Source organism: Nerophis ophidion, linkage group LG18, assembly GCF_033978795.1.
Source record: "Nerophis ophidion isolate RoL-2023_Sa linkage group LG18, RoL_Noph_v1.0, whole genome shotgun sequence".
Classification (NCBI taxonomy): Eukaryota; Metazoa; Chordata; class Actinopteri; order Syngnathiformes; family Syngnathidae; genus Nerophis; species Nerophis ophidion.
In genome coordinates, this window is record NC_084628.1 from 39,069,964 (window position 1) to 39,097,507 (window position 27,544).

Consider the following 27,544-nt stretch of genomic DNA (forward strand, 5'->3'; position numbering starts at 1 on the left):
ATATTGACAAATTTTTGATTATTTAAAGTTGAACACTGTCCATGGGAATAAATGGAAATTAACTTTGCAAAGGGGTGGAAAGTTTCCGGTAAAATTTCCAACAACTTTCCGGAAATTTACCACGGGACGTTAGGCTCGGGAAGTTTGGAAATATTGACCATTTTTTTGATTATTCCAAGTTGGACACCGTCCATGGGAATTAATGGGTAATTTAACAGGAATTAATGGAAATTAACAGGAAATTTGGGGAAATTTATACTAACCGTCATATACAGCAGTGGTGTCAAACTGTTTTTCAGAGGGCAACCATAACTATATATATATATGTATATATATATATATATATATAAATATATGTAGGTGTGGGAAAAGATCACAAGACTACTTTTTTTTATTGTGTATTTTACTGAATATAAAAAAATGGAATAAATAAAATGGAATGGAGAAACAATACCACTGTTTTTAGCGGTAAAATTCAAGCAACAGAGCTGCCAGTTGTTTTGTTTGTTGTTTTTTTACTGAAAATCTTGTGTTTTAATGTTTTTTTGTTTGTTTTTAATGTTTTAGAGTCTTACTGTATATGGAAAAAAAACAGTACCAAAGTTGATCTTATGGTAAAAAAAACTCAGTCGGCGGAATTTAACCATAAAATCTATTGACAATTTTACAGTCTACAATTTGATTGATCGTTTGTTTTGAAATCATTATTCAAGCAGATATTTAAGTACAGCATTTATCTTTATTTGAACAAAAAAATATTTTTGGAATAGAGATGATATTTTGATTTTGATAACATTGAACTTAAAAGGTATCCAATTGATTGCAGTACATGATTTTTCATGTCAAAGGGGAAAGAAAAACTGTATTTTAGTAAGAAAAAATTAAGCATTTTATTAACGCATATTATTTCCAGGCTTTCACGGGCCACGTAAAATTATGCGGCACCCTAGATTTGGCCCCCCAGGCCTTGAGTTTGACAACTGTGATACATCCAAACATAAATATAAACATTTTGTGGTCATAATAAGCAGACATGCTCGCAAATATTTGTAATACAAATTTATTTTTGTGAGCAGAACTTCATCAAACATCAAAAAAACAGCAATGTTGATTGACTAAAATAAATTATGACCCCCCCACCCAAAAAGTCCCATTCAGAATGCAGTGTGAAGCATGCTGGGAATTATTTGGGCATGTGATGGGAGAATGCACTGCACATGGGATGGAGGAATGCATGGAAGGAAGGGTTAAAATTCAACTGAATTTGAAAAAAATCAGGTTGTTTTAGCTAATAATCATGTTGCGAGATCTAGCATGTTGCATTCAATGTTTATTCCCATTAAATCCCTTTAATTCCCATGGAAAGTTTCCAACTTTGAATATTCCCGGAATTTGGCGACCCTATTGGTATTTTAATGGAAGTTTGCCTGATGCCTGATAATCAGTGTTAAAATTAGGGTTTTTTGTTTGGGTTGCTTTAATTATTATTCTTTGAAAACAAAGCCAAAGAAGAAGCTAAACAGAAAAAATACATTGAAAAAACTGTTTGAATTATGTTAAACTAAGGGCCACGATACGGAACAACACACCCCGATTGATTTCGTCTCATCTAGTTGCCGATACCACTGCAGCATTGGTATTAATACTTTTTATATTTTACTTATTTTACATTATATCTTTAATTTGGGCCAAAAACATTGTAGAACATGCTATAAGAAACAAACCAAAACATTAAACCTCTGGTGTCTGTTGCCGTCATCTCCCTCTGCAAGTCATAACAGATGGCACTTCAAGTTCATATGTGAGTAAAGACATGTGGCTGAATACTTTTGGCAATATAGTGTATATACTTACATCATGTATATAAAACCCTAATGGAGGTGTTTGGGTGTTTTTTTAGGGGCTCAATAGGCAGAATTGAACAGCTCCTATAGCATGGGTGTCAAACTCTGGCCCGTGGGCCAAATTTGGCCCGCCGTGTAATTTCATTTAGCCCTTGCGGTAATATCAAATTAGGATTAGACCTGGTCCGCCGGTATTATACATGCTGTAACAACGCATTTGCCAACCCTCCCGAATTTCACTGCCCCTCCCGTAAATCTCCCGAGGCAACAATTCTTCCGAATTTCTCCCGATTTCCACTCGGAAAACAATATTGGGGGCGTGCCTCGAAGGCACTGCCTTTAGAGTCCTCTACAACCTGTTGTCACGTCCGCTTTTCCGCCATAGAAACAACGTGCCGGCTCAGTCACATAATATCTGCGGCTTTAACACACACGAATGAATGCAAGCGTACTTGGTCAACAGCCATAGAGGTCACACTGATGGTGGCCGTATAAACGACTTTAACACTGTTACAAATATGCGCCACACTGTGAAGCCACACCAAACAAGAATGACAAACACGTTTTGGGAGAACATCTGCACCGTATCACACGTAATACCCAGAAGCAGCTCTAACTCTTCCGGACGCTACAATATACACCCCTGCTACCACCAAACCCGGCCCTCCCCCCAATTTTTATTTACATTTTATTTGATATGCCATTGTTATTTTTTAATTATTATTGATAGGTTGATTGGCAACACTAAATTGGCCCTAGTGTGTGAATGTTGTCTCTCTATCTGTGTTGGCCCTGTGATGAGATCGTGACTTGTCCATGGTGTACACTGCCTTCCGCCTGGATGCAGCTGAGATAGGCTCCAGCGACCCCAGAAGGGACAAGCGGTAGAAAATGGATGGATGGACGGATAATTTGAAACTCGACTTTGCGTGTCACTATAAAGTTATATAAGCCTTGCTTGTTCAATATTCAATGCAAAACTTGTTTGGGTCCCTATTAAAAGGTTCATTTCTTCAACCTTGGCCCGCGGCTATGTTCAGTTTTAAATTTTGGCCTACTCTGCATTTGAGTTTGACACCCCTGTCCTATAGGTTCCATTGTAAGCTGACTTTTTATCAAATCGATTTAATACATAGAATGTAAAAGAAACAAAAAAACGATTGTGAACAATATTTAAAAAAAAAAAAAAAAAAATGCAGTTCCCCTCTAAGTTAAGGTTGCAGTTGTTTACATCTTATTGAGAATTCAAGGAAAAAGATCCTGGTCTACGTGAAATTGTAAATGTGTAAACTCTGCTACTCACAAATTCCAAAAGACGCTTCAGGCGAGATTTTTGAAGATGGGGAAAAAAAAGAAGTAGTAATAAGATGGATGTCCTTCAGGCTCCGGCAGGCAGAGCAAAGCAGACTAAAAGTGTGCGCTGAAGCGTGTCGAGTGTTGTTACTCAATGAGATTCTTCCGCACTTTTTCTGTGCTCAGACAAGCTGCCAAAACAAAGAGCTGCCGGCAAGTCAGCGCCGCTCACCTGGGTGGACGTGCTGTCGCTTCCCCTGCCGGCCAACGAGGACGGCGGTCGGCCAGAAACACTGGAGAAGGAGAAGCACAGGTGAGACATAACCGCCCCCCTAATACATACAGTCGTGCTCATAAGTTTACATACCCTGGGAGAATTGATTATTTCTTGGCCTTTCTTCAGAGAATATGAATGATAAACGCCAAAACCTTTCTTCCCCTCGTACATGGTCGAGTGGCCAAAAAGTTACATTTTGGTCTCATCACTCCAAATTACTTTGTTCCAGAAGTTTTGAGGCTGGACTCTGTGCTGTTTGGCGTAATGTAAGCCAGATATGTTGCGACATTTGCGCAGAAATGGCTTTCTTCTGGCGACTTCAATCAATCAATCAATCAATGTTTTTTTATATAGCCCCAAATCACAAATGTCTCAAAGGACTGCACAAATCATTACGACTACGACATCCTCGGAAGAACCCACAAAAGGGCGAGGAAAACTCACACCCAGTGGGCAGGGAGAATTCACATCCAATGGGACGCCAGTGACAATGTTGACTATGAGAAACCTTGGAGAGGACCTCAGATGTGGGCAAACCCCCGCCCCTCTAGGGGATCGAAAGTAATGGATGTCGAGCGGGTCTAACATGATACTGTGAAAGTTCAATCCATAGTGGCTCCAACACAGCCGCGAGAGTTCAGTTCAAGCGGATCCAAGACAGCAGCGAGAGTCCCGTCCACAAGAAACCATCTCAAGCGGAGGCGGATCGGCAGCGTAGAGATGTCCCCGACCGATACACAGGCGAGCGGTCCATCCTGGGTCCCGACGAGCGGTCCATCCTGGGTCTCGACTCTGGACAGTCAGTACTTCATCCATGACTTGACCATTTTTCTTCAGGTGCCTCCTTATTGTGCATCTTGAAACAGCCTGAAGCAATTTTTTCCAGAGTCCTGTATTTCAGCTGAAGTTTTTTGTGGATTTTTCTTTGCATCTCGAACAATTTTCCTGGCAGTTGTGGCTGAAATCTTTGCTGGTCTACCTGAATCCCTCATTTTTCACTTCTTAATCAGCGTTTGAACACTGCTGATTGGCATTCTCAATTCTTTGGAGATATTTTTATACCCCTTTCCTGTTTTATGCAGTTCAATTACCTTTTCTCGCAGATCCTTATGACAAATGTTATGCCATTTGCCTCTTTATTGTGCATCTTTTAAAAGCCACACCCCCATTTTTCAGAGAGTCCTGTATTTCAGTTGAAGTTTTTTGTGGATTTTTCTTTGCATATCGAACAATTTTCCTGGCAGTTGTGGCTGAAATATTTGCTGGTTTACCTGAATCCCTCATTTTCCACTTCTTAATCAGCGTTTGAACACAGCTGATTGGCATTCTCAATTCCTTGGTGATCTTTTTATACCCCTTTCCTGTTTTATGCAGTTCAATTACCTTTTCTAGCAGATCCTTTGACAATTCTTTTGCCTTCCCCATGACTCAGAATCCAGAAACATCCGTGCAGCACTAGATGAAAGATGCAATGGTCTGTCAGAAGCCCAGAAACTCACTTACCTTTCATACACACATTAATTACTAACAAACATGTCACAGGTGAGGATTGGAACCTTGATTAGCCATTCAAACATGTTTGTGTCAACTTTTGTGCATGTCATCAGATCAAAGTCACTGGGGTATGTCAACTTTTGATCTGGGTCATTTGGGTACTTTCTTTTGTCATTTTGTTTTAAAAAGAGTAAACAGTTGTTTGCCAATAAATAGCTTCACACAACCGTTAAGCATGAGTGGAAGAAAGGTTTTTGTGTTATCATTCATATTTTCTGAAGAATGGCCAATAAATGATAAATTCTAATAAAATATAAACTTATGACCACAGCTGAATGTTTGCTTTAAAAAGAGCACAAGCACTGCATCTTGGTGTTGATTTTAGTTAAGACAGAGCGTAGGGCTAGAGTATACAAATGAGTTTTTGAATAGCCGCCGGGCATGTAATATGCGCCTGCCTTGAATTACTGCCGAGTAAAACTCGCTCTCCAAATTTATAAGCGCATGCTTACTTTTACCGCCGGGTCAAATTCGTGACGTTACGAATGTCTCTTCCCCTGCCGTCATTTTCAAAATTGCGGAAGAGATTTTTTTGCTTTAACTGTGTGTAAACATGGGGTCTTGTTCCACACCCATACAGATCACACTGATGGTTGGGATATAAAACAACTTCAACACTCCTACCAATACGCGCCACACCCCGCGAACCCACATTAAACGATGACAAACACACTTCTGGAGAACATCGGCCCTGCAACACACCACAAACTCAACACAACACCTACCCAGAATGCAATGCATCCAGGACTCATACACCCGCTGGTATATATATATATATATATATATATATATACACACACACACACATAGTATATATGGGTATATACAGTGTCGGCGTAATATGATCAAACTTTTTTGTTCTTGGCAAAAGTCTAGCAGCCGCGTTTTGTGCCAACTGTAATCTTTTAAGGGCAGCACGGTGGTAGAGGGGTTTGTGCGTCTGCCCCACAATATGAAGGTCCTGGGTTCGATCCTGCGCTCGAGATCTTTCTGTGTGGAGTTTGCATGTTCTCCCCGTGACTGCGTGGGTTCCCGCCAGGTACTCCGGCTTCCTCCCACTTCCAAAGACATGCACCTGGGGATAGGCCCATCCCACCTCCAAAGACATGCACCTGGGGATAGGCCCCTCCCACTTCCAAAGACATGCACCTGGGGATAGGTTGATTGGCAACACTAAACGGTCCCTGGTGTGTGAATGTTGTCTTTCTATCTGTGTTGGCCCTGCGATGAGGTGGCGACTTGTCCAGGGTGTCTTCTACCCGATTGTAGCTGAAATAGGCTCCCGCGCCCCCCGCAACCCTGAAAGGGATAAGCGGTACTGGATGGATGGATGTAATCTTTTAATACTAGACATAGGGAGACCCAATAATAATAAGTTACAGTAATGGAGACGAGATGTAACGAACACATGAATAATGATCTCAGCTTTGCTGGTGTTCCAAAATGGAGCACATTTTAAAGGCCTACTGAAATGAGATGTTCTTATTCAAACGGGGATAGCAGGTCTATGTGTCATACTTGATCATTTCGCGATATTGCCATATTTTTGCTGAAAGGATTTAGTAGAGAAAATCGACGATAAACTTTGCCACTTTTGGTACTTCCTGAAAAAGCCTCGCCTTTACCGGAAGTCGCAGATGATGACGTCACATGTTGATGGCTCCTCATATATTCACATTGTTTATAATGGGAGCCTCCAACAAAAACAGTGATTTGGACCGAGAAAACGACAATTTCCCCATTAATTTGAGCGAGGATGAAAGATTTGTGTTTGAGGATATTGATAGCAACGGACTAGAAAAAAAAGAAATAGAGTCAAAAAAAGAAAAACGCGATAGCATTTGGAGGTATTCTGATGTTTTTTAAATACATTTACTAGGATAATTCTGGGAAATCCCTTATATTTCTATTGTGTTGCTAGTGTTTTAGTGAGTTAAATAGTACCTGATAGTCGGAGGGGTGTGTCCAAGGATGTCTTGACGCCAGTCTCTCACGGGTGTCGACGGCAGCTGTTCGGACGGCACAAGCTCAGCTGATATCCGGTAAGTGGCGTCTTTTTAACCACAATTTTCTCACCGAAACCTGCTGGTTGACATTTGGTCAGGATTCATGCTCGCTTGACCGCGCTCTGATCCATAGTAAAGTTTCAGCTCCGGGAATTTTAAACAAGGAATCACTGTGTGTTTGTGTGGCTAAAGGCTAAAGCTTCCCAACTCCATCTTTCCACTGTGACTTCTCCAATATTAATTGAACAAATTGCAAAAGATTCAGCAACACAGATGTCCAAAATACTGTGTATTTATGCCGTTAAAACAGACGACTTTTAGCTGTGTGTTCATACCTCCTAAAAACGCGTGACGTCTTGCGTACACGCAATCATTACACGACGTTTCCAAGACGAAACTCCCGGGAAATTTAAAATTGTAATTTAGTAAACTAAAAAAGGCCGTATTGGCATGTGTTGCAATGTTAATATTTCATCATCGATATATAAACTATCAGACAGCATGGTGGGTAGTAGTGGCTTTCAGTAGGCCTTTATCGATATTACAGAGATGAAAGAAGGCCGTTTTAGTAACACTCTTAATGTGAGACTCAAACGAGAGAGTTGGGTCAGATTAATCTGATTTAAAATGTAAAATTTTTTTGATTTAAAAAATGAATGACTTAGTTGAGAGTGGAAGTGTGTGTGGATTACACAGCCAGCCCACAAGGCTGCCAAGCTCAACTTCTGGAGTCGGGCGGGATTTAGTTGTGGCTGCAGGCAGCGAGCAGATTGCGCCGTGCGGCTCCCGAGGAGGGGGTGTGTGTGTCTCCTCTAACAGGTTCTGACAGATGGGATGGCAGACACAGCGAGGTGGGATTGGAGGGCTGCTCTGACCGTGCCGCGTCTTCTCCTTCTAATGACATTAGCCGCAAACTGACAGCATGAATTAACGCTCTTGTGTTTTCATCCACACGTCTGCCGTTTAATTGGGCCTGTTGGCACTGCTCTAAAGCGCCGATAAGGAAAGTTTGTTTTGGTACCTTCCTGCTTAATGCAAACTTTTTACACTTTCATTTAGCAAGAAAGAAGTGGTGCCAAAGGTGCACTGATCCAGCAGATGTAGCAGAGGTCACTGCTGGGGGGAAAAATATATATTTTTATAGTGTGCAATATTGCCTTCTACAGGACTGGAGTGCAACAGCATCGCTTGTTTTTAAAAGGGAAAAACCAACTTTTATTACATGTTGGATAGGATAGGATAGGTCTCTATTGTCATAGCAACAAGTACAAACAAACTGTTTTCAGCACAAATCAATCAATCAATGTTCATTTATATACCATATTTCCTTGAATAGCCGCCGGGGCGCTAATTAATTTAAAACCTCTTCTCACTCCTGCGCTTATTCAAGGCATGCGGTAAAAGTAAGCAGGCGCTAATATTTTTAAAACCTCTTCTCACCGCTGCGCTTACCAATGGCATGCAGTAAAAAATTCCATCCATCCATTTTCTACCGCTTATTCCCTTTTGGGGTCACGGGGGGCGCTGGCGCCTATCTCAGCTACAATCGGGCGGAAGGCGGGGTACACCCTGGACAAGTCGCCACAAAATCGCAGGGCCAACACAGATAGACAGACAACATTCACACTCACATTCACACACTAGGGCCAATTTAGTGTCAACCTATCCCCAGGTGCATGTCTTTGGAAGTGGGAGGAAGCCGGAGTACCCGGAGGGAACCCACGCATTCACGGGAAGGACATGCAAACTCCACACAGGAAGATCCCGAGCCTGGATTTTAACCCAGGACCTTCATATTGTGAGGCAGACGCACTAACCCCTCTTCCACCGTGAAGCCCGCAGTAAAAAATTGAGCGTGATTAAAAAAAAAAAAGTTGATAAATAATTATTTTACGGCCGCGGCCCGGTGGTTGTGGACCAATGCTCTACAACATGTAATCACACCTACCTTACACCATGCCATCTTTCATTTTCTATATCGCACAGAGACAAACCCGCGCTATATCGAGTATATTCCATATATCGCCCAGCCCTAGCCTAGTATTTACGTTATATGTGAGAGAATGCAGTGGAAGTACTGTAGGTTCAGAATATTCAGCTCTTGTCTCGAAGGCCTACTGAAATGAGATTTTCTTATTTAAACGGGGATAGCAGGTCCATTCTATGTGTCATACTTGATCATTTCGTGATATTGCCATATTTTTGTTGAGTGGATTTAGTAGAGAACATCCACGATAAAGTTCGCAACTTTTGGTCGCTAATAAAAAAGCCTTGCCTTTACCGGAAGTAGCAGACGATGTGCGCGTGACGTCACCGGTGTGAGGGCTCCTCACATCCTCACATTGTTTATAATGTGAGCCACCAGCAGCAAGAGCTATTCGGACCGAGAAAGCGACGATTTCCCCATTAATTTGAGAGAGGATGAAAGATTTGTGGATAAGGAAAGTTAGAGTGAAGCACAAAAAAAAAAAAGCGACGTCTCCGGGCGGCAGCAGTGTGAGCGTTTCAGATGTAATTAGACACATTTATTAGGATAATTCTGGAAGATCACTTATCTGCTTATTGTGTTATTAATAGTATGATAGTGAAATTGTAAAGTCATACCTCAAAGTCGGGTGGCTGCGGAGAACGCCAGTGTCTTTGATGGAAGCCATGGAGGAGCCTTGCTCACAGCTCCCTTTTTGACAGCTGCCGCAGGAGGAGGTCCAGTGATCCACTGATGTCTCCGGTAAGATCCGACTTAATACCACAATTTTCTCATCCAAAAACATGCTGGTTGACGTAGAGAAACATGTTCGCTTGACCGCTCTGTGTTAAAGTTTCACAGCAAACAAAGAAACACCGGCTATGTCTCGGTGCTAAAGGCAGCTGCAACCCACCGCTTTCCACCAACAGCATTGTTCTTTGACGTCTCCATTATTAATTGAACAAATTGCAAAAGATTCAGCAACAGAGATGTCCATAATACTGTGTAATTAGGCGATGAAAAGAGACGACTTTTAGCTGTAAGTGGTGCTGGGAGAACATGTCCCCTCCAACCCGAGACGTCACGCGCACGCGTCATCATTCCGCGACGTTTTCAACAGGAAACTCCGCGGGAAAATTAAAATTACAATTTAGTAAACTAAACCGGCCGTATTGGCATGTGTTGCAATGTTAATATTTCATCATTGATATATAAACTATCAGACTGCGTGGACGGTAGTAGTGGCTTTCAGTAGGCCTTTAAAGGGGAACATTATCACAATTTCAAAAGGGTTAAAAACAATAAAAATCAGTTCCCAGTGGCTTGTTGTATTTTTTGAAGTTTTTTTCAAAATGTTACCGGTCTCGGAATATCCCTAAATAAAGCTATAAAGTGCCTTATTTTCATCTCTCTGCGAAGACACTGGCCATTTCCCTGTGACGTCACACAGTGCTGCCAATGTAAACAAACAATGGGAATACCACAGCAAGATATAGCGACATTAGCTCGGATTCAAACTCAGATTTCAGCGACTAAAGCGATTCAACAGATTACGCATGTATTGAAACAGATGGTTGGATTATGAAAATATTGAAGAAACTGAAGCTATTGAGCGAATGGCTATTGACGCTATTCATAGCCATAGCATGGCCGAATAGCTGCGTTAGCATCGCCGGTAAAATGTGCGGACCAAACGATCAGGACTTTCGCATCTTGTGACACTGGAGCAACTTAAATCCGTCGATTGGTAAGTGTTTGTTTCGCATTAAATGTGGGTGGAAGGAAACGTAATATATGCATCTACAGGTTATCCATACATCTCTGTGCCATGTCTTCTTTAGCACCACCGGTAAATAGCATGTTAGCATCGATTAGCTGGTAGTCAACATCAACAAAACTCACCTTTGTGATTTCGTTGACTTTATAGTTGCAAATGCATCTGCAGGTTATCCATACATCTCTGTGCCATGTCTGTCTTAGCATCGCCGGTCAAATGTGGAGACACTCTGGCACATTCAATGGGGGTCTGGCGGCAGATTTCTTGCCAGTGTTGCAACTTGAATCCCTCCCTGTTAGTGTTGTTACACCCTCCGACAACACACCGACGAGTCATGATGTCTCCAAGGTTCCAAAAAATAGTCAAAAAAACGGAAAATAACAGAGCTGAGACCCGGTGTTTGTAATGTGTTGAAAATGAAAATGGTGGGTGTGTTACCTCGGCGACGTCACATTCTGACGTCATCGTCTCCAGCGCGATAAACAGAAAGGCGTTTAATTCGCCCAAATTCACCCATTTAGAGTTCGGAAATCGGTTAGAAAAATAGATGGTCTTTTTTCTGCACCATCAAGGTATATATTGACGCTTACATAGGTCTGCTGATAATGTTCCCCTTTAAGATGCTTGTCCTCTTCTAGCTCTGGGGAGGAAGACGACGACTGGTGTCCGCCGCTGCCGGCCAGGACCTACTTAATGGACGCCGCCAAAGAGGATCCAGGCGAGCTGTCGCACTCGGCCTCCCCTCAGCGAGACGCGCCAAAGCCCGGCGGTGGACCACGGCTGCAGCACATGGACCTCATGGCCCGGCACCACTCCCAGGTCTCCCAGTCCAACCCGGATCTATTCAGCAAGACCTGCGACGCCGCTGACGTGTACCACGCCAGCCAATGGGGGAACAGCCTCTGCAAAGGTCAGTCGGAATCCCGGCTCATGTTATGCGCTCCTCTCCAAAGGCAACCCATTAAAACAACGATGTCATTTGTAATTTAGTTCCCTATGTGACCCCCGCAGACTTGTTTTTTTTTTTTTTGCACATGAAAATCATGTCAGATTTATTTTGAAGCCCGTGTCTCCACTTCCTTCGGGGGGCGATAAACAAACTTTCTTGTCAGGACAATCTCTTGCTCCAGTCGGCGATTTGAACCCCGCAGCCCAGGCGCAGAGATCCAGGATCAAGAAGAAACTCCCCAGGGACGGGCAGCTCAGACGAGAACTCCACAACCAAGCAGGTGTGACGCGTTATCTTCATTTGAACCGAGTTTGAATCAACAACGTTGACTGAAATAAAACCCGCGCCATTGCGTCGTTTGCATAACTCGTCTGCTGGTAATTGTAATAGGAGGGAGGAATAATGTCAGTAAAAAATAACAAAAAGCAAGACAAATATGTTTGAAGGGTGGAATTGGGGGTTGAATCACCCAAAACATTATTTCCGGGCGTGGCCACCGCTGCTGCTCACTGCTCCCCTCACCTCCCAGGGGCTGAGGGTGATGGCTCAAATGCAAATCTTTAACTTTTTAAAACTACCGTATTTTCCACACTATAAGGCGCACCTAACAGTGTTAATTTTAAAAGCAAAATCTGATTTAGTTTCAATCATAGTCTTTTGACTAAAATGTAATTTAGTTTTAGTCATAATTTAGTTATTTAAATTGTTTTAGTTTTAGTCTAGTTTTAGTTGACGAAATATCATAAGATTATAGTCGACGAAAACTACAGTAGATTTAGTCGACTAAGGCAGTGGTCCCCAACCTTTTTGTATCCGCGGACCGGTCAACGCTTAATAATTTGTCCCGCGGCCCGGGTGGGGTAGGGGGAGGGTGGTGTCCTTTTTTTTTTTTTTTTTTTTTTTTCTTCTTTGTCATGAAAAATGAACGTTTTTGTCATGAAAAAGGGAGGTTTTTGTGGTTGGTGCACTAATTGTAAGTGTATATTGGGTTTTTTATGTTGATTTAATAAAATAATAAAAATAAAAAATTGTTTTTAATAAAAATTAATAAAAACTTCTTCTGCGGCCCGGTACCAAACAGGCCACGGCCTGGTACCGGGCCGCAGGCCGGTGGTTGGGGACCACTGGACTAAAAGGTAATATGTCAATTTTCCCTTCAATTTCTGAAAGCAAAACAGCAGAAAAATCACAGATACAAGTCGTATTTTGATGAAAATCATGTCTCAAATTCAGTATTTCACGAGTAAGCTGTGTAATAAATGGGATAACGTCGAGTGAGTTGTGGAAAATGCTTACCTGTGTGTGGATTTCGGGGTGATTCGACTGTAAATGTCGCTTCAAGTTTGTTGTGTTTTTCCCCGTAATCCTCGCGCTGCATTTCTTAAACTGCGTCTTGTTATCTTTGACGTCAAATATAAAATTTCCCCATATGTCCTCTTCCTCCCCGGCATTGAGATGTTGTCTTCTGCAGCGTCAGTCTCAAACGCAAACTACTGTTAGGGCTGGGCGAAAATGAGGACTCAGGTGCAGAAGCGTGACAATTGAACTCAGACTTTATTTAATAAAATTTCTATGCTATCTTTAGAACCGAGTGATCAAAACAAAGTGGCTACAAAATCTATCTGAGATATATTTGAGGAACAAAGGAAGGTAGCAAAGGGCATAGGCCAAAAACAGAAAAATCACTCCATAAGGAGGAAAAGGGCAATAGCAAAATTTCTATACGAATCTAATAGCGAAAACCAACAATGTACAATTATCTACAAAAGGAAAATCAATCATGCAAAGGAGTCGAGAAGGCAGTAAACTAAAGACGCTCCAGAAGGAGGGAAAAGGAAAACACGGCACTATGAACTAGATACAAATTACTAGCATGAAAAACTTTAGCAACAGAAAATCACTCTCAGAGGAAACAAAAAAAAATCAATAAATAAAGTGAGACAATACTTATCAAACTTGGTACAAGGCTGTGGACAAAACTGGAGACACGTAGCAAGACGATATACTCTGGCACAAGACAAGAGGAGGAAGAGACATTTATACACATGCGGGAGGGTGACACAGGTGGGGACAATCAGGCAATCAGGAGAGAGACCAGTAACACGGGAGAAAGGGCAAGTGACCTGAAACGAGAGGGAGAGTTAACCTTTCAAAATAAAACGACAAGACATGAAACCAGACAAAACTTCACCCAGGTGTGACAACTACGTTTACGTAACTTCCTTACCCCCTCGCTCTGATTGGTTCTCTTCCCAACTCCTCCCGCCTCTTCCTGACGAAATGAGTTCCGATTGGATCTCGTCTCTGGCAGACATTTTCGGCTGGTTTTTATTCGTCGACGAATATGTCAATACACCTCGTCATCGTCTTAGTCCACGTAAATTATTTTTTATTTAGTTATTGTCTCGTTTTAGTCAGAAAAAAAAGGTTGTTGACGATACCTATGACGAAAATTTTTCATCAAAAATATTAACACCGGCACCTAAAAACATAAAATGTTCTCAAAAGCCGACAGTGCGCCTTATAATCCAATGCACCTTATATGTGGACCAAAATTGAGCCACAACAGGTCTCCCAACTACAGTAAGCAGCCGCCGATTTAATTTTCCCCCGTAGGAGAAGAAGCGCGCGGTGCATGCTGGGATATATGACCGCGCCAGGTGTGCTGATTTCATTTCCATTTGGGTGTTTATGTCAAGAACCCAAAATGGCTTCTATTGAGAGACAAGCAGGAATTGTCACTGAACTGCTAGACAACAGCAGCAACACTGACTCCACTAACGACGTCTGGAAATAGTGCAAAGCACTATACGGGCGGTATATATTGCTCGGTTGGTAGAGGGTTGCAGGTTCGATCCCCGCTTCTGCCATCCTAGTCACTGCCGTTGTGTCCTTGGGCAAGACACTTTACCCACCTGCTCCCAGTGGCACCCACACTGGTTTAAATGTAACTTAGATATTGGGTTTCACTATGTAAAGCGCTTTGAGTCACTTTGAGAAAAGCGCTATATAAATGAATGAATGAATGGTTTATTTTGAGCCATGCAAACAAAACAAGAGAATGACGTAAAATACAAAATAAATATATAAATACATATAAATACATTATTTTTACAGCCCTGCGATGAGGTGGCGACTTGTCCAGGGTGTACCCTGCCTTCCGCCCGATTGTAGCTGAGATAGGCGCCAGCGCCCCCCGCGACCCCGAAAGGGAATAAGCGGTAGAAAATGGATGGATGGATGGATTATTTTTACACCTACATTGAAAACATTACACGTGACTGATCTTTTGTAGATGTCAAGATTGGTTCAAAAGGGAGTGGGAAGAAGTAAACTTATTAGGTTCCACCCCTATACATATACTATATATATTTACAATAAATAATACAATAATATATTTAATATAATTCAGTTCAGTGGTTGCTGCGTAGATGCTATATATTATCTATATATAATACATTTAAATTCACACACACTTACATATATACATATGTACACACACATATATACAATTTATATATATATATATATATACATACACATACACACATAATCACATACATACACAAATGCATGTATGTGATTATGTGTGTATGTATATATATACATAATATAATTCACTTCACAATAACAATATATCAAAAACTCAACGTTGCTCAAACTTGAATGTCAGACAACACAACACACTAAATAAACATGTAAAGCTCACTTTATTAAGTTATTCCTCATCCACGAATCCCTGGAATTCTTCTTCTTCAGTGTCAGTCAAACATTCCACAAGAGGTCTCACAACTACGGTAAGCAGCCGCCGACTTCATTTCCCCCGTAGAAGAAGAAACGCCAACAAAGTTTTGAAATAAGCCACTCATTGAAGGTGCGCCTTATAATCCGGTGCGCCTTGTAGTGCGGAAAACACGGCACAAATGACCTTCTTGTCTATTTGTTCAACCCTTGTGACGGACTCCAGCCGTCGCCGTGCTGGTTCTCAGGACTACCAAGAAATGACATCCTGTCGAGCAGGTCTAGACTTCTTTATTTTGCAATATTTGAGTCTCTTGCCGGTTTTCTTTGCAGTCTTCCCGTTTTTCTGCTCGCTCTCCCGCTCCAGCTTTTCGGCTGCCTGCGTCGTCTTCCTTGTGCTCTTTTCCTCTCGCGCTCAGCATCGGCTTCCTTCTGGCTCCTTCTCTCTCTGTCCCTCCCCCCGGCGTTTACGGCCGCTGTCCTTTTTTACAGTGCGAGAGGAGATTTAAATTGGGCCCAGCTGGGCGACCCGCACACCTGATATTATTTGCCGGGTCGATTCCGGCCTGCCCGCCTCACTGCTTGCTTGCAGTCCACGCCTCCTCGTCGCCATTTTGGGCGTGCCCTGCCTCGCTGTCGGACTGCCGGCCAATCCAATCCAATCCACTTTATTTATATAGCACATTTAAACAACAATAACGTTTCCAAAGTGCTGCATAGCCATGTTAAAAACAATATTAAAACAACAATATTATGCTCCACCAATGACTGAATAAAAACAAAAACTAAATAAATTTAAAACCAATATAAAAATGTATATATATAAAAACAAATATGATTAAAAACTATTTTAAAAGGGGCAAATCAATTAAAACAGTAAAATAGAAATCAAAGTGTATAAAAAATACAGAGAACAACAGAGGACCGAGGACCACACAACTCACTTAGTGTTAAAGTGAAGTGAATTATATTTATATAGCGCTTTTCTCTAGTGACTCAAAGCGCTTTACATAGTGAAACCCAATATCGAAGTTACATTTAAACCAGTGTGGGTGGCACTGGGAGCAGGTGGGTAAAGTGTCTTGCCCAAGGACACAACGGCAGTGACTAGGATGGCAGAAGCGGGAATCGAACCTGCAAACCTCAAATTGCTGGCACGGCCACTCTACCAACCGAGCTATGCCGCCCGTAAAAGCCAAATAATAAAAGTGGGTCTCAAGAGGCAGGCTATGGTGTGCTCTGCCTCGCTGTAGGACTGCCGGCTCCGCCTCTCCACACCACTGTGCACCCCTGGGGCCCAAAACGGACATAACACGTAATCATAAATAATAACTAGAGATGTCCGATAATGGCTTTTTTGCCGATATTGCGATATTGTCCAACTCTTGATTACCGATTCCCATATCTACCGATATATACAGTGGTGGAATGAACACATTATTATGCCTCCTTTTGTTGTGATGCCCCGCTGGATGCATGAAACAATGTAACAAAGTTTTACAAAATAAATCAACTCAATTTATGGACAAAAAATGCCAACATGGCACTGCCATATTTATTATTGAAGTCACAAAGTGCATTTTTTTCTTTTTTATGCTTCAAAACAGCAGCTTGGAATTTGGGACATGCTCTCCCTGAGAGAGCATGAGGAGGTTGACGTGGGCGGGGCTATAGGGAGTAGCGGGGGGTGTATATTGTAGCGTCCTGGAAGAGTTAGTGCTGCAAGGGGTTCTGGGTATTTGTTCTGTCGTGTTACGGTGCGGATGTTCTCCCGAAATGTGTTTGTCATTCGTGTTTGATGTGGCTTCACAGTGTGGCGCATATTTGTAACAGTGTTAAAGTTGTATATACGGCGCCCCTGTACGGCTGTTGACCAAGCATGCCTTGCATTTACTTGTGTGTGTGAAAAGCTGCGGATATTTTGTGATATTTATATGATAATCTGTGATAATCTATACGACTTGAAATAAAAAAGTGCATTTGCGTCTCCGGGTTGTCCTGAGAAAAAATTGGGCGAAGTGTGGCTATATTTTTAAGATGATAAAAAAATATTTTCGCTATATTTGAAATGAAAGTATGCCAAACACTGAGCAGGATGTGTCCCCCATCCAGAGCTGCCCCCTCCTCCGGCGCCGCCCCCCGTCAACAACACCCGGCCGCTGCAAGGCGACGCTCCGGCCCGAAAAGAAGGAGGCGACTCGCCCGGTCTCCGGCGGCGAGACGACTATCTCTCCCCCCACAGGAGAGCCGCTACAAAATGGTCGTCACAGGGTAGGTTGTCTCTTATTGGCTCCGGCCAACAAAAGATCAGCTCCCGTCCCGGCGACGCGGCAGCTGGGATGGACTTTTTAACGTGATTGTCCACAAATCCCCGTTGGCTTGGGAAAAACAAAACAAAAGCAGGTTTCGTTGTAACAAGCCCTGCTCTTAGTCTGCTTCCCAGTCTGTCGCATGACTTAGGTTTTAACCTACATAAATACAGCTGCAGCTCTTCACTGAGCCGCTTGTCATCTGCAGATGAGAACCTAATCCAGCACGGGCCGTCCCACCAGATGCCGGGCTACGGCTCGCTGGGCGGCGTCTTCACCAGATCGCCCATCTCCGGACGCAGAAGGGACGAGGTAATGATGGTTAATCACGTAGCCACGCAGACTAGGGACTTTAACCCTTATGTAAAATGTTCAAACTGCGTTTGTGGGTCTGATGGACCCGTGCATTTTGTGTCTTTTAATGTCTCACAATCAAACACTTTTATGTTCAAATACTGAACAGATGTTTACCTTATCCCAATAAACATCTGTTCAGTATTTGGACATGAAAGTGTTTGATTGCGAGGCATTAAAATATATATATGTGTATTTATACTAGGGGTGTAACAGTACACAAACATTTCCGTTCGGTACGTACCTCGGTTCAGAGGTCACGGTTCGGTTAATTTTCGGTACAGTAAGAAAACAACAAAATATACATTTGTTGGTTATTTATTTAACAAATTTGCAAAATTTTCCACCAAAAATATTTTTCTTAGTGGAATATTTGATGTGAAGTAATGGAAACCTTGGATAGGTCAATAATTCATAATAACATTGATTTTGATTCAATATTATGTTTTGAGCAATGACAGTTTGAAAGAAAAAAAAAAACGCTTTGTTTTATTAGTCAACGTTGCAACTTTTTCTAAATTACATTTAAGCTTCAAGATTTTTTATGTTACTTTTGTTATGTTTTTTTTAATTTTAATAGTATTTTTAGAATGTGCCGTGGGCCTTTAAAAACTTTAGTTTTTGGCAGCAAATGGCCTCCGGGGCACACTTTTGACACCCCTGCTATAGATGATAAAAAATGTATCCTGATAAATCTAAGGGTAAAAAGCAGAGCCTGGAGATGCATGCATGTTTATCATAACTCGGTTCGGTACGTACCTCGGTTCAGAGGTCACGGTTCGGTTCATTTTCGGTACAGTAAGAAAACAACAAAATATACATTTTTTTGGTTATTTATTTAACAAATTTGCAAAATCTTCCACCAAAAATATTTTTCTTAGTGGAATATTTGATGTGAAGTAATGGGAACCTTGGAGAGGTCAATAATTGATAATAACATTGATTTTGATTCAATATTATGTTTTGAGCAATGACAGTTTGAAAGAAAAAAAAAAGCTTTGTTTTATTAGTCAACATTGCTACTTTTTCTAAATTACATTTAACCTTCAAGAATTTTTTTATGTCACATTTGTTATGTTTTTGTTTATTTTAATAGTATTTTTAGAATGTGCCGTGGGCCTTTAAAACATTAGCTGTGGGCCGCAAATGGCCTCCGGGGCACACTTTTGACACCCCTGCTATAGATAATAAAAAATGTATCTTGATAAATCCATGGATAAAAAGCAGAGCCTGGAGACACATGCGCGTTTATCATAACTCTTTCGCTCTCTCTGTCTCTGCCCCTCTCACACAAATGTTGCTGCGCACACAATTTGTTTTGTTTTTAACCCCTTCTTAACCCTGAACATACATTGAAAATAGACGCAACCCTAACTTAAAATGACGGACATTTGAGGCATTTCAGAAACTCCACCCGGACAGCCCCGCAAAAGAGGACATGTCCGGTGAAAAGACGAGGTGTGGTCAGTCTATCATAGCCCGGTCGCTGCGAGCATGCCGTTTGTTGCCTCGGTGTGTAATGTTTACACAACGTGCGGTACGCTACTTAATATGTCCGTGTGGAAACTCGTTCGGTACACCTCCAAACCAAAACACCCGTACCGAAACGGTTCAATACAAATACACGTACCGTTACACCCCTAATATATACACATATATATATATATATATATATATATATATTTATTTATTTATTTCCATTTTCACCTATGTTAATGAGCTTTGGGTTATGACCGAAAGGACAAGATGACGGGTGGTGGGTCTCTCCCTTAGAGATAGGGTGAGAAGCTCTGCCATCCGGGAGGAACTCAAAGTAAAGCCGCTGCTCCTCCACATGGCGAGGAGCCAGATGAGGTGGTTCAGGCATCTGGTCAGGATGCCACCCGAACGCCTCCCTAGGGAGGTGTTTAGGGCACGTCCGACCGGCAGGAGGCCACGGGGAAGACCCAGGACATGTTGGGTAGACAATGTCTCCCGGCTGGCCTGGGAACCCCTCGGGATCCCCCGGGAGGAGCTGGACCAAGTGGCTGGGGAGAGGGAAGTCTGGGCTTCCCTGCTTAGGCTGCTGCCCCCGCGACCCGACCTCAGATAAGCGCAGGAAAATGGATGGACAAGCACATACGTTGTAATGTGGCACAGTTTCCCAGAGGAAGGGCATCAAGGGGTTGGAATTGTGGGTTGAATCAACAAAAATGATTCCGGGGGGTGCCTACCGTTGCTGCTCACTGCTCCCCTTACCTCCCAGGGGGTGATCAAGGGTGATGGGTCGAATACAGAGAATAATTTCTCCACACCTTTGGTGTGTGTGTGACAATCGTTGGTACTTTAACTTTAACTTACCGTATTTTTCGGATTATAAGTCGCTCCGGAGTATAAATCGCACCTGTTGAAAACGCATAATAAAGAAGGAAAAAAACATATAAATCGCATTTTTGTGGAAATGTATTTGATAAAACCCAACACCAAGAATAGACATTTGAAAGGCCATTTAAAATAAATAAAGAATAGTGAACAACAGGCTGAATAAGTGTAAGTTATACGAGGCATAAATAACCAACTGCTATGTTAACCTAACATATTATGGTGAGAGTCATTCAAATAACTATAACATATAGAACATGCTATACCTTTACCAAACTATCTCTCACTCCTAATCCATAAATCCCATGAAATCTTATACGTCTAGTCTCTTACGTGAATGAACTAAATAATATTATTTGATATTTTAAGGTAATGTGTTAATAATTTCACACATAAGTCACTCCTGAGTATAAGTCGCACCCCTGGCCAAACTATGAAAAAAACTGCGACTTATAGTCCGAAAAATAGGGTATGTATATATACATACATATGTGTTGTATCTACATATATGTGTGTGTGTATATATATATATATATATATATATATATATATATGTGTGTATGTATGTATGCGTGTTTGTGTGTATTTATATATAACTATGTGTGTATATATACAGGTATATGTGTGTGTGTTTGTATATATACATACATATGTTTATATGTGTGTATATATATATATATATGTGTGTATGTACACATATGTGTGTGTATATAGATATATTAGCGGTGTGGGGAAAAATCGATTCGAATTTGAATCGCGATTCTCACGTTGTGCGATTCAGAATTGATTCTCATTTAAAAAAAATCGATTTAAAAAAACACCCGAAAATTGTTAAAAAATGTTTTTATTTTTTTAATCAATCCAACAAAACAATACACAGCAATACCATAACAATGCAATCCAATTCCAAATCCAAAACCGACCCAGCAACATTCAGAATAGCAATAAACAGAGCAATTGAGGACACATAAACATAACACGGTACAATCTAAAAGTAGTGAAACCAAAATGAATATTATCAACATTAGTAACAATTTCAAAATAGCAGTGATTAAAAATTCCTCATTGATATTATCATTAAAAATATTTACACAAAAAATTTAAAAAAGAACAATAGTGTCACAGTGGCTTAAACTTGCATCTCATAAGCTTGACAACACACTGTGTCCAATGTTTTCACAAAGATATAAGAAGTCATATTTTGGTTCAGTTAATTTAAATTTTTTTCGTGTTTTCTCCTCTTTTAAACCGTTCAATTAAGTGTTTTTTTCATCATTTATTCTCTACAAAAAACCTTCCGTAAAAGGAAAAAAAATGTACGACGGAATGACAGACAGAAATACCCATTTTTTATATTTATATAGATTTATTTATTTAGCTATTCTTGTTTAAATCACACTTACTTGTAACTTACAAATGACTATATATACAGTATATATATAAACACTTAAAATGTGAAGTGTAAAACTGGTAGCCCTTGGCATTAATCAATACCCAAGAAGTAGCTCTTGCTTTCAAAAAGGTTGGTGACCCCTGCTCCTGAGTATAAGTCGCACCCCTGAGCAAACTATGAAAAAAACTGCTACTTATAATCCGAAAAATACAGTTGTGTTTTTTTTTAAACACTTTACGGTAAATGGAAAAACAGTACTACTGTTTTTCTGGTAGGGTTTTACAGTTGCCAGAATGTTTTTGTTAAATTTACGTAGTTTTTTACAGAATTATATTGTTCATGGAAAAACAGTGAAAGTTCCTTTTTTTATTCTGCCAACTTAGCTGCCGGTTTTTCTACCTTAAAAACACATTTACAATAATACACCGTTAAAAACAACATGTAGAGAGGTCCAATAGTGGCGTTTTTGTCAATATCCGAAATTCCGATAATGTCCAACTATTAATTACCGATTCCGATATCAACCGATACTGATATATAGAGTCGTGGAATGAACACATTATCATGCCTGATTGTCCTGCTGGATGCATTAAACAATGTAACAATGTTTTACAAAATAAATCAACTCAATTTATGAAAAAAAATGCCAACATGGCACTGCCATATTTATTATTGAAGTCCAACATATCGAACAACAAGCGTAGATTTTACAGTCAATAATAGGCAGCTCAGTCAACAGCATTTTAACTAAAAAAAACAGTAGTTTTTTCCAATTGACAGTAAGATGCTGTAAAGAACAATCTCAAATGTATTGTCATTTTTATCAATTTGATGGGTAGTTTGCTGTAAAGTTAAGTATTTTTATTTGGACAAAAGTACGATAATTTACTGTAATATTTGTTGCAATAATGGCTACTCTAAAAGTTTAAAAGGTATACAATTTCAAGCAGTACATATATTTTTTCTGTCAAAAAAAAAAAAAATCAATGACATTTAGTGAGAAAAAATGAAGTACTTTATTGACGCATATTTCCAGGTGTTTGCGGGCCAGATAAAATTATATCGCCCAAATGTGGCCCCCCGGGGTCCCCCGGGACCTTGAGTTTGACACCTGTGTGGTAGACGTTCACCTCGCAGCACCAGCAGGGAGCAAACTCTTCCAAAAGATGGCGCCATAGCACAAAAAAACAGTCCATTTGTCCAACATACAACATTAGGGCCGATAGCGAATAAAAATCCCTAAAATACCCGCACCCTATTATAGGCCGCAGGGTGCAAAGCGTAGGTAAAAAGTAGCGGCTTATAGCCCGGAATTTATGGTAGATTAATGTCTGCCTCACATATAAACGTATTGCAAGCAGGATAAAAAAAATTGACGATTTATGCTTCTGTGCTTGTTAGTGAGTTAAAATTACAATTTAATGTTCATGTTTCTGCCCGGCAACAAGGCACCAGCAAAAATAATGATTCAATAATGTCAGTCTATTTTGCAAGCACTTTTTAGCTGACTAAGATTTAAGTTGAACATTTCCGCCAACCAACAAGAGACCAGGAGAAGTAGTTGTTCAAGTCTGTTGATGTGACGAGCTAAGATGTCAATTTAACTTTGCTGTTTCTGCCTAGCAACAATAATACAAAGAAAAATTATTATGTTGTAAAAATTACAATTTTGTGTTGAGGTTTTTTGCCTAGCAAACGATTTCCGTTATCTTCATTGCTGTGTGGCACAAATTTAGTTATCAAATATTTTATTTCAATTTTGACATTTTCTGCCTAGCAACAATAATAACAACAATAGTTGTTGTAAAAATTACAATTTTGTGTTGAGGTTTTTTGCCTAGCAACCGATTTCTGTTATCTTCATTGCTGTGTAGCACAAATTAGCTGGCAAATATTTTAATTAAATTTTGACATTTTCTGCCTAGCAACAACAATACTAAGAAAATGTATTATGCTGTAAAAATTAAAATGTTGTGTTAAGGTTTTTTTTTGCCTAGCAACAATGATACTTACAAAAATTATTATGTTGTAAAAATGACAATTTTGTGTTGACATTTTCTGCCTAGCAACAATAATTCTAAGAAAAATGATTGTTGTAAAAATTACAATTTTGTGTTGACATTTTCTGCTTAGCAGCAATAATAGTAAGAAAAATTATAATGATGTAAAAATTACAACTTTGTGTTGAGGTTTTTTGCCTAGCAACCGATTTATGTTCTCTTCATTTCTGTGTAGCACAAAATAGCTGGCAAATATTCTAATTAAATGTTGACATTTTCTGCCTAGCAACAATAATACTAAGAAAAAATATTGTAAAAATTACAATTTTGTGTTGAGGTTTTTCGCCTATCAACCAATTTCTGTAGCACAAATTAGCTGGCAAATATTTTATTTCAATTTTGACATTTTCTGCCCAGTAACAATAATACTAAGAAAAATGATTGTTGTAAAAAATTACAATTTTGTGTTGACATTTTCTGCCTAGCAAATATAATATTAAGAAAAATATGTTGTAAAAATTACAATTTAGTGTTGAGGTTTTTTTCCTAGCGTCCGATTTCTGTTATCTTCATATCTGTGTAGCACAAATTAGCTGGCAAATATTTGATTAAGTGTTGACATTTTCTGCCTAGCAACAATAATACTAAGAAAAATTATTTGAAAAAATTACAATTTTGTGTTGAGGTTTTTTGCCTAGCAACAATAATGCTAAAAACTATGATTGTTGTAAAAATTTAAATTTTGTGTTGACGTTTTCTGCTTAACAGCAATAATACTAAGAAAAATGATTATGTTGTAAAAATTACAATTTTGTGTTGAGGTTTTTTGCCTAGCAACCAATTTCTGTACCACATAATAGCTGGCAAATATTTTAATTCAATTTTGACATTTTCTGCCTAGTAACAATAATACTAAGAAAATGATTGTTGTAAAAATAACAATTTTGTGTTGACATTTTCTGCCTAGCAACAATAATCCATCCATCCATTTTCTACCGCTTATTCCCTTTTGGGGTCGCGGGGGGTGCTGGCGCCTATCTCAGCTACAATCGGGCGGAAGGCGGGGTAGACCCTGGACAAGTCGCCACCTCATCACAGGGCCAACACAGATAGACAGACAACATTCACACACTAGGGCCAATTTAGTGTGGCCAATCAACCTATCCCCAGGTGCATGTCTTTGGAAGTGGTAGGAAGCCGGAGTACCCGGAGGGAACCCACGCATTCACGGGGAGGACATGCAAACTCCACACAGAAAGATCCCGAGCCTGGATTTGAACCCAGGACTGCAGGAACTTCGTATTGTGAGGCAGACGCACTAACCCCTCTAACCCCCACTAGCCCCAGCAACAATAATATTGAGAAAAAATATGTTGTAAAAATTAGAATTTTGTGTTGAGGTTTTTTGCCTAGCAACTGATTTCTGTTATCTTCATTGCTGTGTAGCATAAATTTAGTTGTCAAATATTTTATTTCCATTTTGACATTTTCTGCCTAGCCACAATAATACTAAGAAAAACTATTGTAAAAATTACAATTTTGTGTTGAGGTTTTTTGCCTAGCAACAATAATAGTAGGAACTATGATTGTTGTAAAAATTTAAATTTTGTGTTGATGTTTTCTGCTTAACAGCAATAATTATTATTATGTTGTAAAAATTACAATTTTGTGTTGAGGTTTTTTGCCTAGCAACCGATTTCTGTTCTCTTCATTGCTGTGTAGCACAAATTAGCTGGCAAATATTTCAATTCAATTCTGACATTTTCTGCCTAGCAACAATTTTACTAAGAAAATGTATTATGTTGTAAAAAATTTCAATTTTGTGTGAAGGTTTTTTTGCCTGGCAACCGATTTCTGTAGCACAAATTAGCTGGCAAATATTTAAATTATTTTATTTTTTTACATTTTTTGTCTGGCAACAATAATACTAAGAAAAATTATGTTGTAAAAATTTAAATTTTGTGTTGAGGTTTTTTTTTTTGAGCTAGCAATCGATTTCTGTAGCACAAATTAGCTGAAAAATATTTTTAATTCAATTTTTACATTTTCTGCCTATCAACAACAATACCAAGAAAATTGAGTATGTTGTAAAAATTACAATTCTGTGTTGAGGTTTTTTTCTGCCTAGCAACCGATTTCTGTTACCTTCACTGCTGTGTAGCACAAATTAGCTGGCAAATATTTTATTTCAATTTTGACGTTTTCTGCCTAGCAACAATGATACTAAGAAAAATTATGTTGTAAAAATTTAAAAATGTTAATGTTTTTTGCCTATCAACCGATTTCTGTTATCTTCATTGCTGTCTAGCACAAATTAGCTGGAAAATGTTTTATTTAAATTTTGACATTTTCTGCCTAACAACAATAATACTAAGAACATTTATTATGTTGTAAAAATTACAATTTTGTGTAGACATTTTCTGCCCAACAATACTAAAAACAATGATTGATATAAAAAATACACTTTTGTGTTGACATTTTCTGCCTAGCAACAAAAATATTAAGAAAAATTATGTTGTGAAAATTACAATTTTGTGTTGAGGTTTTTTACCTAGCAACCGATTTCTGTTATCTTCATTGCCGTGTAGCCCAAATTAGCTGGCAAGTATTTTAATTCAATTTTGACATTTTTTTGCCTAGCAACAAAGCACAATTATAATAGCTTTAAATGTACATTGCTGCGCCTGTTAGCGAGGTAAAATAATAAAATGATGATTTTTGCCTAGCATCAGGATCCACGGAAGAAAATTGTCCAATTATGTTGAATATTTCTTGTTTTATTTGAGCTAGACGACTCACTCTTTTCACTTTGTTTCCTTTTAGAACATCATGTGAGCCGATGGGCTAGGACCTGTTCTCCATCCTCCATCTCCGTGAACCACCGGTCAGTCCCCCGCATCGCAAACTGAAAGCTTTTCCATTAGAAGTCTTTTGTAAGATCTCCCAACTCAGATCTTTTCACCACTCCAAAAGTGTTTAGTCCACCCGTTCCAAAAAAGAAACAAAAAGTGTACATATGGATCAGCTCCCGCTAATCAATAGCCACTATGAAACTCTGCAGGCTTGTTTTGTGTGTTAGAATCTGCATGTCTGCAGCCTTGCTTCCTGCAGCTGCACATTCTGTTGTGTGTCACTGTGGTCGCTGCAACAACACAACAACACAACATTCTTCCTCATTAACCTTCTTTTGACCTTTTAAAAGGTGCACAATCTGCGTTGTCTTTGTGCCAAAGTCAGTGAGGTGTCAGATACATGTTTGAGTCCTCTGCTGCCACACAAACACACAGACACACACCTTGGCTTTCTTGTGTCCTATTGAAGCAACACTATGACGCTATTGTTACACAACAGCGGCCCCTGCTGTCTAAAATGTGAATTACAATCCCACCAACTCATTTTATTGTCAACTGAATGAAATAAACTATATATATATATATATGTATGTATATATGTAAATGTATATGTACAAAATGTGTGTATGTATATATATATATATATACACACATGTGTGTATTTATATACATGGATGTGTAAATATACATATATACACATATATATGCATACATATACATGTATGTATATACATATATGTGTGTATATATGTATGTATGTATATATATGTATATATAAACACACATATATGTATATATGTGTGTTTATTATATATGTATATATATTTATATATATATATATACACACATACACACATGTATATGTTTA

The 27,544-nt window shown here is 39.6% G+C and overlaps 1 protein-coding gene across 1 annotated transcript in view; it reads left to right on the top strand.

The window, feature by feature from the left end:
- Positions 1-27,327, top strand: part of zgc:77784 (uncharacterized protein LOC402947 homolog) — a 206,847-nt gene extending 179,520 nt beyond the window's left edge. The window contains exons 22-27 of the mRNA XM_061878097.1: positions 3,324-3,450; positions 11,356-11,627; positions 11,830-11,946; positions 17,520-17,678; positions 17,925-18,028; positions 26,648-27,327. Coding sequence (XP_061734081.1) covers positions 3,324-3,450; positions 11,356-11,627; positions 11,830-11,946; positions 17,520-17,678; positions 17,925-18,028; positions 26,648-26,659 — 791 coding nt within the window. The 3' untranslated portion in view covers positions 26,660-27,327. The remainder of the gene's footprint in view (positions 1-3,323; positions 3,451-11,355; positions 11,628-11,829; positions 11,947-17,519; positions 17,679-17,924; positions 18,029-26,647) is intronic.
- The last annotated feature ends 217 nt before the right edge of the window (positions 27,328-27,544 follow it).